Below are 22823 nucleotides of genomic sequence, written 5' to 3' on the forward strand. Positions count from 1 at the left end.
CACAGCTCTGTCCTATGATGTAGAGAACAGTCAGAAACCTCAGGAAATACCCAGGCAAATAAAAGAGCTGAGCCCATCCTCAAAGGAGTGGCTTGTGTATGGAGCAGTAGGAGAAGCAGGACTAGATTCGAGGGACTAGGCCCGATTCCTGGCTGCCACCACCTGGCTGTGTGACCCACAGCAAGGCCCATCACCTTCTCGGGGGGCAGTGTCCTCTTACAGAAAGCGAAGTCTCTGAGCTCTCTGCCAGTTCTCAATACTCTAGAGCCTAGGAATTTAATAAGATAATCAGCCCTGACCAATTCCATTTGTTTTGAAGAGTCACATTCCTTTTTTAAAAATATGTAAGTTGAGAAATGAGGAAGCGGCCGATCGGTAGTATGGCAATACTACAGCAGACTATGTTTTAGGGGGGCTACCAGCTTGCCACTTTTGCAAGTTATCTTTCTTAGAAACTGTGTCTCCAAGAAATGGCACTTGAGGCAAGAAATCCCTGTGCTGTGACAACTTCACCACCAAGTGGTGTCCACGGATTAGGGTCTCGGTGATACTGGACTTCTTTGTTGCTGTTGCTCTTGACGGGACACAATGTCCACCAAGTTGCTGATATTGTTTAAAATATATAATCAACTGTAGGCCCTAAATGAGTATACAGTCAATTCTTCATTATTCTAAGCATTTTTGCTTTATTTTAGCCCTTCATATTTGTTCCTCCTTTGGACTATATCACAGCTCACTAAAGTATGGGGGGGGGGGGCGCGGGTAGGAGAAAGCAAAAAGAGTTCACATTAATGGCTTTTGCTGATTGAGGAAGACTAAAATGATATTTGGAGTATCTTGATATGAATTAACCATTGCCTCTGATTGCCAAGGATGGTCAAGAATTAACTGAAGAGTGTAGAAACAACACATACAGAAACATTTATGGAACCAATAAAACCACATCTGAATCCAACATGTGCAGCTAGGCAGGAAGGATTTGGAGTGATTATGAAACAATTATAATGTCACTCCCTGACAATATCAGGTTAAGAATTTATGCCCAGCTGGCATGGCTCAGTGGTTGAGCATCGGCCTATGAACCAGGAAGTCATGATTCGATTCCTGTTCAGGGTACATGCCCGGGTTGCAGGCTCAATCCCCAGTGGGGGTGTGCAGGAGGCAGCCAATCAAACATTCTCTCTCATCATTGATGTTTTGATTTCTCTCTCCCTCTCACTTCCTCTCTGAAATCAATAAAAATATATTTTTTAGAAAGATTAAAAATGTATGCACAGTCAAAGCCAAGAACCTAACCAGTAAGATGCACACACTTGAATGTAAGGCTGGAAGAAAGAAGAGGCAGGAGCTTACCTGGATCCTTCTGGTCTCCCAATTTGTTCAGAATGTTGAAGGAGATGTCAAGGTACTCTCTCTGGATGGCACTGACCGCAATCTTCCTCTGTTTCCTCTGCCTGGGGACGATCTGAATCTTAAATTCGGACTCCTCAGCTCCCTCCTCTTCGGCCTTCCTCTCGGGATTCTGTTCTGTATCGGATTCAGCACTGGTGTCGGGCTTCTCACTTTCCATTGGACTCTCAGCATCTTCAGGGACTTTGAGGAGGACAGTTTTTGCTCCTGAACTTGGCATCAGCCCACCCAGCGTCTCTTCTTCGATGCCAGGCTCCAGGGTATCGTCTAGTGACAACTCGGGGAGAGCAGATGACTTCTGAAGGAGGTCTCGTTTTTGTTTCAGCGTGAGCGGGCTGCCCCCAGGAAACTCTTGCAGCTCCCCCAGCTGCGCTAAGTCTTCAGAGTCTGTGGGGTCTTCCAGAGCTACGAATCTGAAGTCCTTGTCCCCCGCTGACTGATTAGTTCCTGAGTCCTTTGAGGAAAAGTCTTTGGAACAGTCCTCCACACTTACTTGCACAAGAGGAGTTGTGCTCAGGCTGAGGACAGAGGGGCGGCTGGGGATGGAAGGTGAGGAGGCAGCATTTTTGCCAGCGGCACCATCATTTCCCTGGCCCATGGTCTCCTCTTCGTCGCTCTCTACTATTCGGAGAGGGGGAAGAGGTTCAAACACGAGGGAGTCGCTGTCAGATGTAGAGAGCATAGACTGCTTCTCAGGCCCAGATGCTGAATCTGAGGACAGATCGATGAGATCTAAGTCCTCTTTAGGAGCGGGCTTTATTGGAGAATCAACTTTGACCTCAAACGTCTCCATGCAGTTCAACCTAACCTCTGGTATCACGGGCCTCCGCCTCTCCTGAACACCTTCCACGGCGGGGTGCTCGGGGACTTCAGTACTGTTCGGTCTGGTAGCAGAATTCTGTCTAGGCCGTCCGTGGTCATGCTGTCTTTGCGTGACGTAAGCAGCCTGGGCGGGGGGCTTATCTACGTCACACCGGTCTATGCAGGACTTCCTACGGTGCTCATCTAATGTAAACAACAGGGAGTCTGCGTTCCCTATATCAAGAGATTTTTGTTTTAAAGAGCGCAGCTTTTTTTTCTGAATGCTTTCTTCTCTCACACAGTGGAGAATGCTGTCTTGTAATGCACCCGTTTCTCTATATTCAGCCAGCTCTATGTCACCTGATTGAAACAGAAAAAGCTAGTACTATTTTATGGGGAGATTTCACCATTGTTTCTTTTCCCCTCATACGTGGGCATACAGTTGGCATAAATCATGATCACAATCCCAGCTCCACCAGTAGGCAAAACTGACTTTCTGGCCACGTTTTTGTAAGGTTCATTCTAATTTCCAAAACCAGAAACCCTTGGGTTGAGAGAACCCACAATGGCAGTTTAAGATTTAGATTTCCAAAATCAGGCTTCAGAAAAATTCCTCAGCTCTGTTCATTTGTACCGGAGAGGGGATCGCTTTGGCTGAGGCTGATCTAGGAAACTATATTCAAATTGTGTGGAAGAGAAGCAAACGATTTGCAACAAATCAAATCAAGCAATGGCCCTCTAGCACAGTCATGACGTTAATGAGGTATCTGTCGATTCACATATATATATAAATGTGTGTGTATATATATATATATATACTGTTTGTGCATACATATATATAAAATCAACGGTATTAAAATGTGTCGTAACATAATAAAATTAAGGTTTTACCCCAAACAAACGGTAGAGTACAACATTTCTGCATAAAATTACTAAGAGGAAAAAATTCATACTTCTCTGTACATTCATCTCAACCGGCTGATATTTCACCATTTTGCTGCCGCCTATCCTTTTCAATCTTGCAAAAAAAGTTTGAGACTCTTTATTGCAGGGTCCAGTAGGTGTATCATGAATATCAGATTCATCAAAAACACTATCTTCTTCTAATTGGGGAGAGAAAGTCAAAATTACACTTAAGAGGTTATTCTCTCTTAGGCTGTGTCTACACAAGCATTTCAATGAAAGCATTACATGGAGCCAAGTCTGGGGTGGTTTCTACGCCAGCCCACATCTAGCCATGGCTTGGTATGTCATCCAGGCATCAAATCATCCATATGTTCAACAGAGCAACCTGTTATACAAGGTTGCCCCTCATTTTCCAGGTGACAATTGGCAGCATTTTCAAGAGAGACATTTCAATGTTCCAATAGAGCCTCATGCAGAAGTTTTCCCAATGCACTTAAAACCAGATAATACATAGGTGTCAGGAGTCTGGGATACTGCTTGACATTCCTGTGTGGGGTGAATTTTCAGGCTAATTTGGCAAAAGAAAATTAAGCAAAATGAGTGGTTCTCACTCTTTCCAAAAATATATGCCTTCTTAGGATTTGAGAACTGGCATAGACACAGCCTAACAGTACATGCACCTTATACTTTGTGAATGCAAAATACTGTACTCTACATTTGGTAATGAAACACACAACACACAGAAAAAGCTTAGAAAAGCCACTGGCCGTCTTAAAAGCTCCACAAATGATTATGGGCTGAAAGAGTAAACAAAGGAAAAAGAAAACAGAAGATAACATTTCCCCCTAGTTAAGACTCTTCTCTGAGGAGTTTGCCATGTGTAACTACTATGAATCCCAGAAAGAATCTTTGGCTCATCAGCCTGAGGCCCCCTAAACAAATTGGTCACTAGAGTGCCTATCAAGCGTGTTTCTATGTCCTCTTCTGTCCCCATTTGGCCAATTTTAAATCAAAGATAGACACAAAAATGAATTAATATGGAAAGGGTTGCTATGTTGCAGCCCATAAAGTTCACTTAATTTCAAATGTTCTTTCATGCTTTGGAAAGGCCAAAGCCATGTTCAAAGCAGCAAGAGAAACGGCTACAAAAGTGCACTTAATACCAGGATAAATGAAATTAACCTACTGTTGGCGTTGAATATCACTGAAATCACAGTATTTGGCCTATATCAACATGTACCTATGTGACAAAATGAGGCTCAGGTGCGATTAAGGTTATTTAAGCTTTCTACAGCATAAGGGTAGTACAAATACAGAGTTAAGTTTTGATCCTGTCCTCATACACAAGAGTCTATAAGTAAGTGAAATTTGAAGCAGTAGATGTTAGATAAACCAAGAATAGTGATCCTTTTTGTCAAAATAAATAAATAAATAAACGTTAACCATAAAATGGATACAAAACTATCAGTGAACTTCCACAGAGATGAGAAAGCCTATCAAACTCCTGTGTCTTGAGGAGATGCAACACAGTGACCTGTTTCATTTTTTCATTTCTTTTATAAAAACATACTCCTTTAAAAATGCAGGTTTTTGAGGAAAGATTTATGCAATTGCCATTGTATAGCTGCAAAATAATTCTCAATTATACTGAATAATAGAGAAGAAAGGCTTCAGAATGGCATCTCCCATCTAGAAAGGGTCACCTGGGATTGGCCCAAACACTGAGCCGCAAGGAGGACATCCCTAGTGTAACTGGATCTACCCAATTTCCCAGAAACGAGGAGCTAAACTGGTAGATAAGATATTCTTCAGAAAGAGTCTGATTGATACCAGAACTAAATAACTTAGTACTCTGAGATCCATCTATAGCCAACCTAGACTCAGACCTTGCAGCAATAAACCAATAATGGAACGCTGGCTCCAACCCATCCTATTGAGATATTTTCAGAGCAGTCAACCAAGTCAGACTCCATTAACACCACTATATAACACACCAAAGGGTCGTGGGACACTTGGCTGTCTCCCAGGATTGGATTAGATGATGTCACCTTTTACAAGTCTAGTCACCCCGTGACATGCACTAAAGGTAAACACCTTGGTTCTTCAGGCTATAATTTTACTCTAGAGTTTTATTCTACTCCTTTGTGGAAAAGCTATCAATATAAAAAGTCAATATCGGAGATAATGTAAACCTATGCAGCAAAAGTATTTCATTCCAGTTGCCTTAAATCAATTCTTATTGAATAGGGCGGCTACAAAAAGCATGTCGGCAAATGTAGACTCCATTCAAATCTGTGAGCACAAAGTTCAGGAGCAAACGAGAGACCGACAAGGTTACACGGCTCCACTAAGTGCCAACCAAGAATTACCTCACAGCCCAAAGCAAGGTGCTTCCGTCACGTAGGAAAAGGCCCATAAAGGTCTCTTAACCAAACAGTAGGCAATCTTTACCAAACGCTATTTCTTATGAAATGGATTTCAGAAGTATATTAATTATTTCTCTTCCATTTTAAAAATTAAGGCAGCAACATTCATGGGAAAGTTGGAAACTTAATGAAGCAGTAAGTGATTTTTTGACTCTAGAATGACACCTGAGGGCCCCCTTCTATCTCCTAACCTAAGAGAAACACTGTCCAGAATGTTTTACGCGTTCAAACTAAGTTTAGGATAGAATTGAGATGTGTAAAGTACCTTTTTCTTTCTCGCTGTATCTGCTTATGTTACTGTTGTCACTGTACAGAGGTCCTGCCGTGGCGTGGGGCTTGCAGCTATGATACTGTGCATTGAGTGTATTGACTGTTATGTGAATCAGGTGCAGCAGGACCTTGCTGATGTCACAGTCCCGGTATGGATACTGCACAACAAAACAAAGGGAGAAATATATAAATGGTTATTTTGAAGGGTAAGTTTCCACTTGATCTTGCTAGATAGTTTCCTCAGCATTTCTTTAGGGTAAAAAAGAAAAATATAGGTAGGCAAAAACATAAATCCTTATCATGCATGCCCTTATTCCCTGCCTCTTGCACCTAACCACAGACGGCAATGCATGCCAGCTTGCAGTTACAATTCCTTTCAACAAAATTATTTGCCATAAACATTTGGTCTATGAATACAATTTTAAATGTTTTCCTTGTTTTCTGACATAAAAATTAACCTTTTGCACTCGGATGTCGAGTGTGACGGTTATTGAATGTATCAATAATTTGAAATATAAAAAAATCCAAATAAATAAGTTTGTATGAAAAGAAACTCCAGTTTTTTATTCTACTGCCGCGCTTTGTAAAATCTGGGGTATTTAAAAAATTAAATCCCGAGTAGAATAAAGGAATCGAGAAAAAAACAAGCGAGTGCAAAGGATTAATATGTAGATAAAATAGAAGGTTCTGATCAGAAATAGAGGTGGTTGATCGAAGTCCTACAATTCATCATTTTTTATTTTAAACATTTTCAAGAGAAGACACTGACATGGCCTCCATTTCTAGTTTCATTCCAATAGCTCTTTGCTTCTCAGCACTAACTGTACATGACAATTCTTCCTCTGAAGGTTAAATGATTGTCCTACAAAATTTTCAACACCGGTCTCTTAAGTGTTCTCCGCACTAAGAGAATCATTCCACCAAAAAAAGAAATAACGACAGCAATTCACCTTGTACAGGATGACAAGCAAGGCCTTCAACCACATCTGCCGGATGTGAGGTTTTAGGGACCAGAGGGAACAACGAGGTGGCTGTTGGAAATAATGCCGTAGTTGAGGACAAGAGCAGTATTTGAGCACCTGAACCACCAAGGGGAGAAGGTGTTTTCCCAAATTAATGTTATAGTCCATAACCTGAAATAGGAAAGAAATTAATAACTGAAGGAAAACTATAAAGAACACTTATAAGCCAAAAGGAAAAATCTGAACCATCGAAACACAGGCAAAATAATTAACAGGCATCTCACAAAATATTAATAGTAATGGCCAATATGCATAAAGGGGGAAAGTCCAGCCTCACCGGAAATTTTTTTAAAACCTTGTATATTAAAATAGTTTTAATCTACTCAATTATCTAATAATCTATTTAATTTATCTATCAAAATAAAATTTTATCTATTAAAATGTCCTATTAAGCTATTAAGTGGAATAAAACTTAGAATCAATCAAAACACCTAATATGGGACATCATGTGGAGAAATGGACATTCTCAGACACAGTATATTACCTTTCTGGAAACAGTATATTATTCAATACAACCTTTCAAGAGAGCAAGTTAACAACATGTATTCAGAAGTAAAAAAAGCACATAGCCTCTAACACAGCAATTAAATATATCCTCAGGAAATAATCAGACAAGTGTTCCAAGATGTGTGCATAAATAATAGTCAGCATTATAGCCACCCCAAGCTGAAAACAAACCTACATATCCAACATTATGGGACTAGTTAATAAAAGATTGTTTTTATGACAGCAAACTACTATGTAGCCATTAATAGGATATGATACAAATTTATTTACATTATATGAACTCTGTAATATATTTTACGTTTAGAAAGGTTACACATACAGCCCTGGCCAGTGTGGCTCAGTTGGTTGAGCATCGCCTTATGCACTGGGAGGTCACTGGTTCAATTCCGGGGGCATACCCAGGATGTGGGCGTGATCCCCAGGACGGGGGGCATGCAAGAGGCAGCCAATTGATAATTTTCTCTCACATCAATGTTTCTCTCTCTCTCTCCCTTTTCCTTCTTCTCTCTCTAAAGTCAATAAAAACATATTTTTAAAAGGATACACATACATATATCAATATGTAAACATGACCTTATCATTATTAAAAATGTGCATGCATATATATACTATATATGCATATATATGTATGTATGTATATGATATATACATACATATATGTGTGTAAATTTGGAGCCAGTGATAATACCAAAATGTTAGTTATTTATCATGGGCTTTTCTGAGATTTGTATTTTACCTTATTGGTTATATTTCTAAAATGAATACGCATAACATGGATTTAGAAAGGGAAAAGCAGGGGAGTGAAGGAAGGAGGGAGGGAGGGAAAGAAGGAGGGAGAGCTTGGTGTCTGAAATGGTGCACTCTCTCTTCAACACAGACAGCTGAGTGTTAGTGGTGGTCCATCTAATTATCAGCATCAGCAAGAGACAACTACCTACATATTGCTCCCACTTTGCTTATCTGTGTTCATTATTTTACAGTCTATTTGAGCTCATTAATAACAGCTACCATTACTGAGCTCCTAGTATGGGACAGGCACTAAGCAAGGTGCTTTGCAATATGTTGTCTCTAATCTTTCAAAAAAAAAGTCCATTACCAATGAGCAAACAAGCAGAAGATGCCTGAGGTCATAGAGTTACTAACAGTGGCAGAGCTGAAATTCATGTCCATTATTCCCCAAGTTCTATGCCCTTTACAGACTGTACAGCCATTCTGGAGAGTCATATTTGTAGCACTGGTCAAATTAGGCACTCAAGATACTCCACAATCCCTTAATTCTGCTCTTGGATCATATCTCAAAGGAATTCCCACATTAGTGGATAAGGTGCATATACAAGGATGTCCATTGCTGAGCTGTTTGGGGTAGGAAGGAGTTGGGAGCAATGTGAGTGTCCATCACCAGGGGAATGGATAGTTAAAGCATGGCAGATGTACACCATGGCATTGGTGTTAGAAGTAGCAAACATAGAATAGCCAATAATGGTGATGTGACATGAAGTAAGTTGTATGATTAATTCAACCCTCCACTTGAAGCCAAAAAGGAAAAGGATTTTTTAAAAAGAAAAAGAAGTATGGTAATTACCAGAGGGAAAGGGAGTTGGGGGAGTATAAGAGGGTAAAGGAGGGATAAATGGTGATGGAAGGAGACTTGACTTGGGGTGGTGAACACACAATACAATTATACAGATGATGTATTATAGAATCGTACACATAAAGCCTATATAATTTTGTTAACCAATGTCACCCCAATAAATTCGATAATTTTAAAAGGAAAAGAAAAAAAGCACCCACAAATAAAAATCCCACACTGCCTTATTGTTCACTGGATAGAGTTTCAGGTTAGAATGATGAAACAGTTCTGGAGATGGATAGTGGTGGTGGTTTCATAACTAAGTGAATGCACTTAATGACACAGAATTATATACCTAAAAATGACTGAAATGGTTAATTTATGTTACATATATTTTATACCAACCGCCCAAAAATCCCAAACTTCCTTTACGACATCAGGTGGCTGAATCTTACTCATCTGTATATTCCCCTCACAGACCCCTAAGAAAGTAACTTGTACAAACTTTTATACTCAAGTAATGTTGGCTACATGGATTTAATTACTTGTTTCTACTGAAAGTCCAATGGTATGACTTCTGAAAGCTATTATTACACTTACTTGGGCAATTCCTGCAATAAACGCATTAAAGCAAGTTGACAGGCGCATTTTTTGAGGTGCAATCATAAAGCAACCTTCCTGTTGGTCATAGCCGAGTAAGACGTACAGGTGCCGCTTGACCGTGTTGAAGGCCTTCGCGCTGCTAATGTCTGACTCTGCGCTGCTCTCATCCTTGGCCATGAACTTCATGAGCACTGTAATCAGCTGGTGAACTGTCTGGTGGTCGATCCCAGCGTCTTCTGGGAGCAGGTCCTTGATGGTGTTGTCATTCTCAGGGGATTGTTGTCCTGTCAGTACAAGAAGGGGCATCAGTGGGTGGCTCCTCCACACGTAACTTTACACTAAAACCTCCCTTAAAGTATAAAGCACCATTCTTCTGCCATTAAATATTTTTCTTTTTTGGAAAAACTTAAAGGCACAATATGGCCTACTAAGCAAAGCATTAGTCCAAGGGTAGAAGTTAGTGTGTCCATCTACAACCAAGTAATTGGGGAATAATAAAGAAATTTGAAATAAAAATGGGCATTACAAAGCTAACTTCCCTTCAAACAGTAAGACAAACACCTAAATAAACTTCATTTAGGGGCAACGTTTTATCCTCAGTGATAAAGAGAAGTTTCCCTTTCAGCTTTGCCAAATCAGCATGTAAGAATCACCAGTAATAATAAATAATAATATTCTAAAACCCACTGAGCACAAAGACATCCATTGGGTTATTTTGTTTAAATTATTATCTCGATTCAGTTATGTTCATAAATCAGCTGGTGGGGGAAAAAAGTTTTCTTTTTCAAATCCTGAGATATTAGCAATGTGTAGTCTCTCAATAATATAGTAAAAATTATAAATAGCAAATTATAAGCCCTGCTGAATGTAATGAGGAACATACAGGGAGGGAGAGCCACAGACAGAAAGAAAGAAGCATGAACTTTTTTTAAAAGGGCGGGGGGTGGGGGGGGGGGGGAAGGAAAAAGAAAAGCCACATGAAGATGAACTGAAAGTTCACATGGAAAGAAAAAAAAAAAAACACCTTTGCCCTTGACTTATTCTTAACCCTACAAAGAATTATAATGAGCAGCTCCCTGACATTGACTTTCTCTGTTATTTTTCAAAGTCAGAAATTAGACCCTGTCTCCTTTGTTTTTCTGCCTCTTCTGATCTGGTTTCGTTTAGGACTTTGGGGGAAGGAAGAGTGAGATTTGCTTTTCTATGTTTCTGTTTGGGGGGCTGTTCTTGTCCTTCCTTTGACAAGTTGCATCAGAATTTTAAATTGGAAACCATTTTAGCGTGGTGGGTTAGGTAGGCACACCAGCCTTCTCATCTCTCATCCTGCAAGGAACAGTTCTGCTAAATGATGACAGGCTTTGGTTACAAATCATTATAAACCAAAGCTTGACCATGTTTATTTTATGATGATATTAAGGAAATAACAAAAAAAAAAAACTAGGTGATTTATACCCATTAACTTAACCAATTTGGCAGTAAGATCGATGGAACATTTCTAGGGACTGTGGAAATCAACTGCCTCAAGCCCAAACCCTTTCTCTTTAGCGGGGCATGAAAGCCATGTCAAGTTCAGACATGACTAGGTTAGCACTACACATAAGGTAACAACTAGGTTGTCTAGTTTTCCCCAGATGATCAGAAGAATGCTGGTCTGTTCAAAAGTGACACACTGAGAAGGGATAGTGCACAATATATGAAGAGGCAGAGAAATCATGTAAGTCAAAGAGCCTCTAACATAGGGGAAAGCGTCAGACAAACTTCAATATGACCCTAGGACATTAACATGTTCTATCTTATAGAGTCTGTCCATGAAGGGGAAAAATATGTGCAATGTACTTAAGAGAAATTTTACCCAAAATTATTCAAACAAAACCTAAGAATTGCTTTATGATGGTGTTTCACATGAAGAGTGAATAATAAATTTTCAATTGTTAATATTATCATTATTTACTAGCCATGCATCAGCCATCATTAAAAAAATCACCCCATTTCACCAAGAGCCCAAAAATGTGAAGCATCACTGTACATTATAACTAAATGTTTGAATAGAAGATCAAACCAAAAGCAATACCTATGTACATCCTCATAAAGCAAAATAGAAAAAGTTTAGAAAACTATCTTTTCAACATTGAAAAACATTTAATCTTGATTTTTTTTTTTTCCCTCCAGAGTATTATTTTACAACGAGAAGAAGGTTATTGCTCTGGGCAAGCTTGAGCCAAGAATCTGCCAAGTGTAAAAATCCAGGTTCCCTGCAGGATTCAATGTTATTATAGCAGCAAGTGATGGCTGTTACAATATAGCTTCGTTCCGCAATTCCTTTTAGCTCCGGGGACAAGATTTCAGACAGCACGAATCACTCAGTCCTGCTCAGCCACCTCCACGTCCAGAGTGGCTGGACTCCAAAGTCCCAAAGTTAAAAGTGGAACTCAGGAGGGTGGGAGAAGGAGTTGCACTTTTGTTTTATAACCCTGAGAATCTAGAGACCTCAATACAAAAGAAAGGAGACTCCAGACTAGGCCCAACTAGGACACTGGCTCCCCATTTCATTCTATCCCAGTTTGGGTCTAGAAAATAAACCATCAGACTTCACCTTTAAATATGTCAAAATTCTTCTCAATGCAAAAGGACATTCATTTTATTTACTTTTCTTTATTTTTATAGCTGACACTATTACAGATAAAGTATGTAACCTTAACTTTTCCTGTCAAATCTCATTTTTTCTAATGAATAAGCATCATTTCACAAATGCCCTATCCTCATATTAAATTCATCTTCATTGATCTTCCGTACTTTAAGTTGGCTGCTTCTACTTTGCTTTTTCTGAATAGCTAGGAATGAATGCTCCTTAACAAACCACTATATTTACTGAAAAATGGACTAGCTAATGGTATCTATTGCATAAAATGGGGGGAAAACCCTCTTTTCATTCCAATAATTACCCCTCTGGTTGTGGGCTTTGCAAGTCTGTGCTCTTTCTTTACAATACTGTAGGCTTGTGATTGGTACACTCTTCATTAAGAAAAGTTACCTTAATCAAATCCATAAGAAAAATGAGCTTAGAAAAGTTGACATTTTCTTTATTGTTCAAGACAACAATTAGTTATCTAAAAAGGTTACAAAATTTCCATTTTTAAATTAAATGCCTACAATATTTTCTCTAAGGTGTGACCATTAAAACACTTTTGAATTCTGTTCCATAAAATTCCTGTGTCTGTTTTAACTATAGAGATTTAATGTGTTAAGAGATTTGATCATTTCTGTAAAGAAAAAGGTAGGCACCTTTATAACCACAAGGCAGAGAGAGAGACCCTACCATAACCTGAACATGGACTGGGCCCATTGCAATCTGTCCACAGAGTGGTACAACCGATCGAAACTCCATAGTACACTTTTATTTATTCAAACAATTTGGAGTCAGGCGGGATCAGGATCTGCTTTTCCAGACTTATCTCCTATCACTCCATCCACCCCAAATGTTCAGCATCCTTACCACCTGGGCTCCTCACGGATCTCAGAATGTCACCAACATTTCCCATCTTTGTCTTTGCTCACGTTCTCCCTTCACCTTATAGAGTGGTCCTCCACCCCATCCCCAATTTAACCCTCTGGGCCTGGTCCCCAGATGCCATTCTTATTACCTGTGCCCACCTTCCTCTCAGTAACTGCATGTGATCCCTAAACTCTGTCAATGTCCAAGGACAAGAAAGGAGGTTAAGAGGAGAGGGGGGAAGGGAAGAATGAACAGTTTCCTATAGCATTTCTTAACTCTCCTGTGACAAATAGCTATTATGCAAGGCAGAATTTTTTATTCATTCACTTGACTTATTTCCCCTATAAGAACAAAGGCTCCTTGAAGGCAAGTGCTATGTTTCATCCATTTTTTTATAACCTTCATAGAATATGGGGCAGTGTCTGACTTATAGTAGATGCTTATTATTCATAAATGTCTACATATACTGAATTCAAATAAATATTTCAGATCTTGTCTTCTCTATAGGAGAAAAACTGATGAAGTCTCCAAACAGCAAGGAAGTGGCTAGGGAACATTCCTCTGTATAAGTCAACTCACAGCCACCGCTGTCAAATCAACGTGACAAGCAGAGGCAGAAAGGACCCCTTCCACGAGCTTACTCTGCATTCGGTCGAGAGAAGCCAAGGATTACGCCCTATAAATGAGGTTGTATTATTTCAGTAGTTCTAGCCCAGTGGTCGGCAAACTCATTAGTCAACAGAGCCAAATATCAACAGTACAACGATTGAAATTTCTTTTGAGAGCCAAATTTTTTAAACTTAAACTTCTTCTAATGCCACTTCTTTAAAATAGACTCGCCCAGGCCGTGGTATTTTGTGGAAGAGCCACACTCAAGGGGCCAAAGAGCCGCCTGTGGCTCGCGAGCCGCGGTTTGCCAACCACTGTTCTAGCCACACTGCCTCACTGGTCTCCCTAGCTCATTAACTCAACTTACAGCTTCATTCACAGCAGTTCTGTTGTGTGTGCACACAGCCACAGAGGCTGTAAATTTGAGGCTGGTGACTAACTCTGCATCCTCATATGCTCCCCATCCCTGCCTTTGCCTCTTCCTACCCCACATCCTATCACTTGGGAAACTGTCATTTCCCAAAACCATCAATTCAAACAAGGGCATTCCTACAAAAAACAACTGTACTCTTTCATTTATTGGATCGAAATGATCAATAGGTATTTTGAAGTTTATGAAGATGTGAATTATAAACCATCTTTCTAGGAAAAAAGAGAGAGAGCCCAAAAGAGAAGCAATTTGGAAGTCCAGGCTGGAACCTAAGAGGGAGGCAGGAAAGATCAATACAAATTTCACCAATGTTACCAAGCATTGGGTACCTAGCATTGGGTACCTTCACTTACTGATACAAATTCAGACCAAGAGGTCTCAGGATTTCTCTACGGGCTGGAGTAGAGCATCCATGTCCCTGTAGGGATTAGGATAGCTCTAGACCAATCTGTAGGTTCTAACTGGAAAGATCCTCTGGTCTAGATGCTCATGGCTTCCTGGATGCTCACTGTAGCAGACCTGAATGCCCAGGTCAGCTCCATAACTAGACTGGTGTGCTCATGTCATCCTAAGGAGTAGAAATATCCTAAAAACAATTCCTCAGGAGGAGGCTGTAGTGCAAAGAAAGCAAATCAAGTATCTTGGACTCAAGTATCAGTTCTATCCCTAACTAGTTAGTTATATGTGATCTTCAGCAAACCATCTAAGCAGAATTTCTTAATTCTTCAGGACCTGTATTCCTGTCTGTATGTAAAGTGAAAAAAAATAATACTTTACATATATCCATAGTTGTAAAATCGAAATTAGATGATTTGCACAAAAACACTCTTCATAGATAGAAGCACTATACATATATGAAACATTATTATTATTTACCTACTACTGTTTAATTATTCATTCCAGGAGATGAGGGGCAAGATATAATGAAACCCCATGTTATTACATGGAGTGATTATTGTTCAGCATTATGCATCATGTTCACTTAATATTCAACAGATGTTCTGAATCATCAAAGACAAAGAATTTCTGGTTCTCACAGCATTAGTGAAAATACACTTTATATCTAATTAAGATTAAACCAATTTCAGATTAGCAGGGGAAAGTGTACTTTTCATCAATTGGGATTAAAGGTGTAGAGCTCCTACTAGCATTTACCACACATGCCTTGCAAGAGAGATCAAGACATCTGGGCTTGTGACCCAGATCTGTTTGTCACCAACAAACCTGTGGCACTTGCTCTTCTCCGGAAACCTCAGTTTCCTCTTCTGTAAAAATGAGAATATTAACCTACTTCTAATATTTCAGCTATAGCATCCTATGAATTTTTTATATTTGCACAAGGCCTTTGATTTGACTCATAAATGTCATGGAGGAATGTAGCTCTTCACTAGCCTTACAAATGTATTTCCATTGCAAATTTGCTGTGCATGTTCATATCAGAGAGCCATAAATTATAAATCCAGTGACAAAAAGTTCAGCCTTTACTTCAGGCCTAATCAATATAAGGTCTTGCACAGAGGAGTGCATTATCTGCACCGAACAAAAGTATATTCAATAGCAAGTTCTTCAGTTTCCATTTAATTATTATCTTAAACCATCCTGTAGTCTTCTGACTGTCCTGGTATGTCTTTGCTTCCAAGTTAAAACATTCAGTGTTAAGTGAATAATAATACAAAACTGAAAAACTAGTTTGAAATCATAAGCAATTTATAAGTTTCCAAATCTAAAGTTTTGCTTATGCAAGTCATGTAAATGATATTTATGTTTAATATGAACAATGCTTTTATTTGCCCCTTTTCTATCTTGTCACATTTGATGGAACAATTAGATGCTTGAAACTTTTCTTCACTTTAAGAAACGTATATACACATTTTCCCAAAGAGATGTGAGAGGTTGGATTGTTATAATGGGTGATAATAACTAATAGCTTTTCAATTCAGCCTTATGACAAAAAGAAAAGATGGGGTCAAATCAAGATAGTTTGTGAAACTGCATAAGGCCAATCTCAAAAAGACCTAACTGCAGGGAAACTGGATGGATTTCACATTTGCAGTGAACTCAGAAGCAGAAGTTCTTATTTTATCTTCCTTCCATCTCAGCACAGTTGAGGCACAAGTGATGCACAAAATAAGGTAGAGAGACTCTGCCAAGTATTTGCTATCCCTTTTTTCTCATCGATTTTAAAGGAGAAAATACACTCTGGCCACCACCTACCATCTGCAATCATAATCTTGTGCTCCTCTCCCATCCCTCATCGCCTCTCTTTCTAGAGTCATTTTTATAACACATAACAAACACACAGTCTTCAAAGTCTCCCTACTTGAAATTTTCCTTCTGAGACCATTCTGAAAAGTTTACCTTAAAACTATTCTTAGAAAATAGTAATATAAAAACAAAATCTTTGTTAGCATGATACATTGATGGTAGTTACCAAGCTTGTTTCTGACAAATAAGCAGGTACTCAGAACCTTCTCAGTTTTCCCAACAAGTTATGGGACTAGTTGTGTGAATAACATTCAGTCTGTAATAGTCTTGCCAGTGTCCCTTCAACCCTTAGGATAATTCAGGAACATCAAATGACAGTTACACTGTGCCAAGTTGGATATGATCCCATGATGCGCCAAACAATGGAAACTCTTTCTCTGAGAGACAGGAAGGCATGTAGAGCTGCAATGAATCAGGAATGACTACGGGGATGAGTGAATGACAGTGGTTCAAATGTATAACCTTTTAAAATGCGAATGAAATGTATGTTTTTTCCTATAGCAGATATATATGAACATAATATTTCTATGTGTAAATACACATACAAATATAAGTACCAGGTATGGTTCTAGTCATATTGGCTCTCTGGGGAACTCAGTGTGTACTCAGGTAACAAGATGCTTCTTACTGGACCAAAAGTTAACAGCAGCAAAAGCCATCTGCTAATACAAAAGGAATTGCTATGTCAGGGGCCCAAATGCTTGAGCACCTGGGGTAAGACCCTTGGAGCTTGCCAAACCTAACTATATCACTGTGGTCCAGTTAGAGACACCGCACCCTTTACCTTGTCCACCTGTGAGAGACAGTTGCACACAGCCCTTCAAGTCAGAAGTACCCACCTGGCATCTGTTCGGGTGTCCCACCGAGAGCTGGAGCAGACTGCTCTTGCCTGGTCAACCTCACAGCTTAAAAATCAACAACAACTCTATTTAAATAAGCATTAAAAACAACTTGAGCCTAGAAAATATACTTAGTGCTAACTGCATTGGATAGGAGGGGCAAGTTTAGTTTTCCTATTTGTAATTAACATCACACAGTAGATGTTTACATCACAAAAGTTTGGTGGTTTCATTTGAATCTCAAGAACATCCTGCAATGTTACTTTAATTCTGAATCTTCAGAATTGTCACGTGAATCAATTAACAAGAAATAACAATAAGTAAACTGTATATCCCAAACTGATCAGTTCGATTCTAAAGGAGCTGGGACGTTCTTATAGAAATTGTAATCTATTTGATTGAGGTATTGGATTTTAGGATCTGATTCAGTTTCACCTGGGGCCTCACATTAGCACAGCATATTCTGAAATGGGCACCTGTTATTATCTTTGCTCTCTGAACACCTATATTATTGATTGCTTACAGGGCTTTTATTGATTCTTCCAAAGTTCAAAACACTACATATCCTTAGCTTGTCGAAAAATAGAGGAAAATGCAATAAATAAAATAAAATCATATTTATGATTTAAAATGGTCATGTTACAATAAAGCTGCCTTCTAATAAATGCCAATGAAAAAGCAAACTTTTCAGCTTCTAACAGGATAAGAAGAAATATATTTTATGGTATTCTTTTATTAACTTCACAGCAGTTAAAAATTAAATCATTTAATAAATTTTACAAGTTAGCAATGTATTTAAATATATCCATTCACTAATATGATGATTTAGTTATGAATTTTTAATTATTTCCCATTCATGAGCTATTGCTAATCATTAGAGTCCATCTAGTGAGTTGGTAATTTAAGGGAAATTTTGTTCTCTTTAAAAGTGCAATATAAAGAAAGACCTTTAGAAAACAAGTATATATGGTCTTTTTTTTAAAGTTGGCAATGAAGCTTGTTTAAGTTGGGCAAAAATTCAACTTCTTGGCCTAATTTGTCTTTGCAAAAGCAACCATTATTATTAGCTTGCCTGGAAGCTTGTTTGGCTGCCTCTACCATGCATTCATTAAATGACAATGTCTACGTCTTCTCAGGAATCTCTTATCCAGGCTGGTGCAAACTTCACATTTGAGCACTTAGGAACAAATGCTTCTTTCATGCCAAGCATCAGTGGGTTTGCTGCCTTCCACATTTCAAAACAATCGACTGAACAATCTACTGTTAGAGCAAGGCTTTGCTTCACCCAAAAACTGGAAAAAGCCACCCAAGGCACTAACACCCCTGCGGGGACCCTCTAGGGAATCCGAAGGCCAAACCTGATGGCCAAGCTGTTTGCTAAATTCGCTCCTCTCTATGCACATTCAGCAAGACAAGCCAGCCTCCGAAAGACATTAAACAGGTTTAAAGGAAGGATGAAAGAAGATACTCAACGGATTTTGGAGGTTAGGGTCTCGGGGAGGGAGAGCGCCCTCTTGGACTCCGCGGGCCCTTTCACGCTGTCCCTCAGGGAACGCACACTCTTCTGGCGGTTCCTTGCAAAGCGAGCCCTCTTGATCTTCCACAGTGCGGTGTCGCTGAGGTTGGTGACATTGGTCCTTACAGCAGTGATAGCTTTGCAAAAGGAATTAGAGGTTAACTCCTAAGTTATGCAACTAGCTTAAAACCATCCATCTGTGTATATTTTCCAGTATTACAAACCATCTTTCGTGGATATATGACTCATTCACCTTTCTCTCTTCAGGATAGCTTATATTAAAAATCATGACTATTGCCTATCATGACTATTGTATAATTAAGATTAAATTATCTGATTTTGTTATCACTGGATAACTAGTTGACTGACCAAAGTCTTTTCCCCATCTAGTCAGAGCTGTAGGTACCTGATTAAGAAGCATGAGAGAGTGAATTTGCAAGGTGCAAATCTCTCTTACAAACCTGCTCACAAACATTACAATCATGATGATTGAATAGCATTTAAGGAACACAACATTCACAAATGTTTTTCACAAGTCCCCAAAGGAACTAGAAAAATTGGGATTTCGGAATGCCAGAAAACAGTTAATCTGAGGATTACTATAGTAGGTATTCAACAAACATTTGATAGATGAAGCACACAAAGTCAAGGCATCCTCCGTAATGGGAAGTCGAACTACACGCATAGTATCTTCTGCTTATCTAGCAAGCACAAGCAGAGGTACCTCGACTCTATACAGCAAGTTCTTCCTTTTGCTTACTTGTAGGAAAAGGAAATTCTTTGTTACAATCCAAATGCAGCTGAGCTTCCAAAGAAAGTGTCTCAAATCTGTTGACAAAGAACTCCCAGCTCAAAGCAGGAATATCTTGCTTGAGAAAATGCAGGAGCAAAAGCTTGCTCAATATTGTGGGTCGATCTTTAACCACAGTATCAAACTGGAAGTCAAGACAAAGACACAGACCCTGGGGAAAAGGAGGAGGAAAGCAAAGTCAGATGTAAACATTTAAGTTGCTTCAAAGCAAATACACTAAGCAAGTCAGTGGAACAAGGCAAACTCCTCAATCTATATATAATGTAGAATGAGCCAATTGAAATCTTTCTTACTGCAAATTTTGGTAGAAGAAATATAAAAGAGAAGCTTCTCCTAATTGTAGAACAGCCCTTAAATTTTGACTTAGAAATCTGAACTAAAAGTATGTTATTAATTTTTTTACCCAAATATCCTCAAACCAATGTTTCTTTTCTTAATGTCTGTTGTTTCTATAAGAGAAGCATACTTCCAAAGATACATTTTAGAATACACAAAAAGGTGGACTTTAAATTTCCTTTCAATGTTAAATTCTAAAGTTTAGAATTAAAATTTCTAAAAGAAATTCAGATTTTAGAATTCTTTTAATGATTCTAAAAGAAAATAAGTCATCTTCTTGGAATGTGATTGAAACCTAGAGTTTAAAAAAAATCAAAGATGTAATGGATTGAGCATCTGTTTCTCTAGTATATAAGTCTACAATTCCCTTTTTCAAAAAACTGCAATTCATCCTATTAATTCATTCAACTCTCATCTAATGAGTGCCTCCTATGTTCCAGGCCCTGAGCAGCGGTAAAACATACAACCACCTAAGTCTTATTAAGACCAACAGAGAAGGACTATCCCAAAAACAAATGGAAGTTTTTACAAGGGTGTTTGTCCACAGGCAGCACAACCATAGAATATTTTAGATCTTGTACCACTGCCCTTTCTTCTTAGTCTTTTTCACAAGAACCCTTCCACTGACTGGGGGGCAGTGTACACACACACAGAGAGTTAAGAATATGACTTTATTATGAGTCAGAACTGAGTCTTCTCTACCACTTACTGGCCGTGTGACTCTGAAATTACTTAACCTTTATAACCCTCAGCTTCTCTATCTGTAAAATGGGAACATACTAAAGGCTATTGTGGGGATTAACTGAAATAATGCAGGATCGGATACTTTAAATACACTGCCCTTAAAACACAAAGACTATTTGATAAATGTTAGCTCTTGCCATTATTAACTTTAATAATAATGAAATAATAGTAAATCAGGTGGCAATGGAGAAAAACAGAAGATCAGGACTTTGGAGGTTCTAGTTTTGGTTCTCCCAAAATTCACTCTGTGTCCTTTCATAAGTGACATTATCTCTCTGAGACTTCGTTTCTTCAACTATAAAATACATGTGCCAGCCTGGCCAGTGTGGTTCAGTGGTTGAGCATCAACCTATGAACCAGGAGGTCACAGTTGGATTCCCAATCAGCGCACATGCCTGGGTTGTGGGCTCGATCCCCAGTAGTGGGTGTGCAAGAGGCAGTCGATTAATGATTCCCTCTAACATTGGTTTTTCCATCTCTCTCTCCCTCTCCCTTCTTCTGAAATCAATAAAAACATATTTTAAAAAAATAAATAAAATTTTAAAAATACAGGCGCCAAATAAGATAAATATACAACTCTCTCCAGGTCTTCTATTTCCTGTTACTTTGGCTTTGATTTGTAGCATTTCATTTTGGTAGTATATTTACCTTCTCCTGGTTTTCCTTGATTTATAATTTACCTGATTTCTCTTAGAAGCTAGCCCCTAATAAAAGGACTTTTAGCCCAGAAACCAGTGGAATGGTATAAATAACCTTAATTTAATAATCTGCCACAAAAAAAAGTTATACAATAATTCCATCTGTCAGAAGTGATTCAGCACATAGACAAAGACTGAAAAGAAAGTATCAACAAATAAAAATAAGAGGTCTGTTAATACAATGTGATTCTGGAATGTTTTTCCCAACTTAAAAATTTCCACAATTATCATCATCGTCATCATCAGTAGTAATTGTGTTTATGTGACACATAACTCAGGGTTCAGTAGAGCAGAGCAGAGAGCCGTCTGCAGAGCAGGTAACACACACTGAGGGACGTCACCTGCAACGCCGGCCTCTTGATGGTGTCAAGCAGGAGCCCGGCCCTGGTAGCCACCGCTGGGTTGACGTCCTCCACGGCCGCCAGAAAGCAGCAGAAAGCATGTGCCAGCGAGTACTTCAGCAGGTGGTTTTTGGTCACTGAGTGAATATCCAGAAATCTACAAATTACAGCCACCTTTTCCACTGAAATGTAAAAGGCAGAGGACAAAAAAATGGCATTTATTTAGGTAGTCTGAACCCACAGAGATAAGGGTAACTCTGGGCCCCCATACACTGATTTTAAATACCAAAAGGAACGTCTAATGCCTCCTTTTGAGTGATCCGTGCAGCACAGACCACTTCTACTCAGTGCAGTATTTTTGTCAGGCAGCCTTGATTTAGTTCTGGGTTGTCTCTCTCTCTCTTTTTTTTAATGGTCTTTCCCATTGTTTAACTTCCAGCTGTATTTCAAACTATTCAAAATGCCTCCATGCTCATTTCTTTGTCCATCCCATAGAGGTTCCGCAGACAACACAGGAAGGTGGGAGGTACCCGCCAATCCTGGCTCTAGATTCTGGACCCTCTACTCCACTCTTAGCGTGTCATGATGTGAAGTGACAACCAACCTTCCCGGGGCTGTACAGATACACCTTCCATAAAATAGATGCACCCTACTTGATAGATTTCTAATTATTCTGCAAATCTATGTTAAATGATTCCAGCCACTCTTAAAACAGAGCTTGATAAAAAATAAAAAAAAGCCATAGGAGATAGTGAAGCAATATAGTTCCATGCAAATAGAGATGGTTCAGTATTTTGCTTAAGCTATTCCAGCAGCCTAGAATATTCTTTCTATTCTTCTCTGCTAATGGACATTCTACCATCCTTAAAAGAACCTGCTGTTTAAATTCTACAGGTTCTGTGAAGTCCACTCTGACTTCCTAGAGTGGTCTTTCCATCCCATGAACTCCCGCAAAAATACTATTCATTGCCCTAGCTGGTTTGGCTCAGTGGATAGAGCATCCGCCTGTGGACTGAAGGGTCCTGGGTTCTATACCAGTCAAGGGCACATGCCCGGGTTGTGGGCTTGATCCCCAGTAGGGGGTGTGCAGGAGGCAGCCGATCAATGATTCTCTCTCATCATGGATGTTTCTATCTCTCTCTCCCCTCTCACTTGCTCTCTGAAATGAATAAAAATATATATTTTCAAATACTATTCATTTAGATATGGCATTTGTGTGTTCATAT

The 22823-nt window shown here is 39.1% G+C and overlaps 1 protein-coding gene across 4 annotated transcripts in view; it reads right to left on the minus strand.

The window, feature by feature from the left end:
- The window catches only part of UNC79 (unc-79 homolog, NALCN channel complex subunit), a gene marked incomplete at both ends in the record, with an annotated part of 163937 nt that overhangs the window by 68119 nt on the left and 72995 nt on the right, over positions 1-22823 (minus strand). For 2 of the 4 annotated variants that reach the window (XM_079768872.1, XM_079768870.1), the window contains 7 exons: positions 1354-2571; positions 5809-5971; positions 6764-6946; positions 9513-9799; positions 18625-18804; positions 19428-19629; positions 21598-21779. In XM_079768872.1, coding sequence (XP_079624998.1) covers positions 1354-2571; positions 5809-5971; positions 6764-6946; positions 9513-9799; positions 18625-18804; positions 19428-19629; positions 21598-21779 — 2415 coding nt within the window. Of the gene's footprint in view, positions 1-1353; positions 2572-3164; positions 3315-5808; positions 5972-6763; positions 6947-9512; positions 9800-17151; positions 17218-18624; positions 18805-19427; positions 19630-21597; positions 21780-22823 lie in introns of all 4 variants that reach the window. The other 2 variants (XM_079768869.1, XM_079768871.1) reach the window with 2 other exon arrangements.

Source organism: Cnephaeus nilssonii (genome assembly GCF_951640355.1).
Source record: "Cnephaeus nilssonii genome assembly, chromosome: 4".
NCBI lineage: Eukaryota > Metazoa > Chordata > Mammalia > Chiroptera > Vespertilionidae > Cnephaeus > Cnephaeus nilssonii.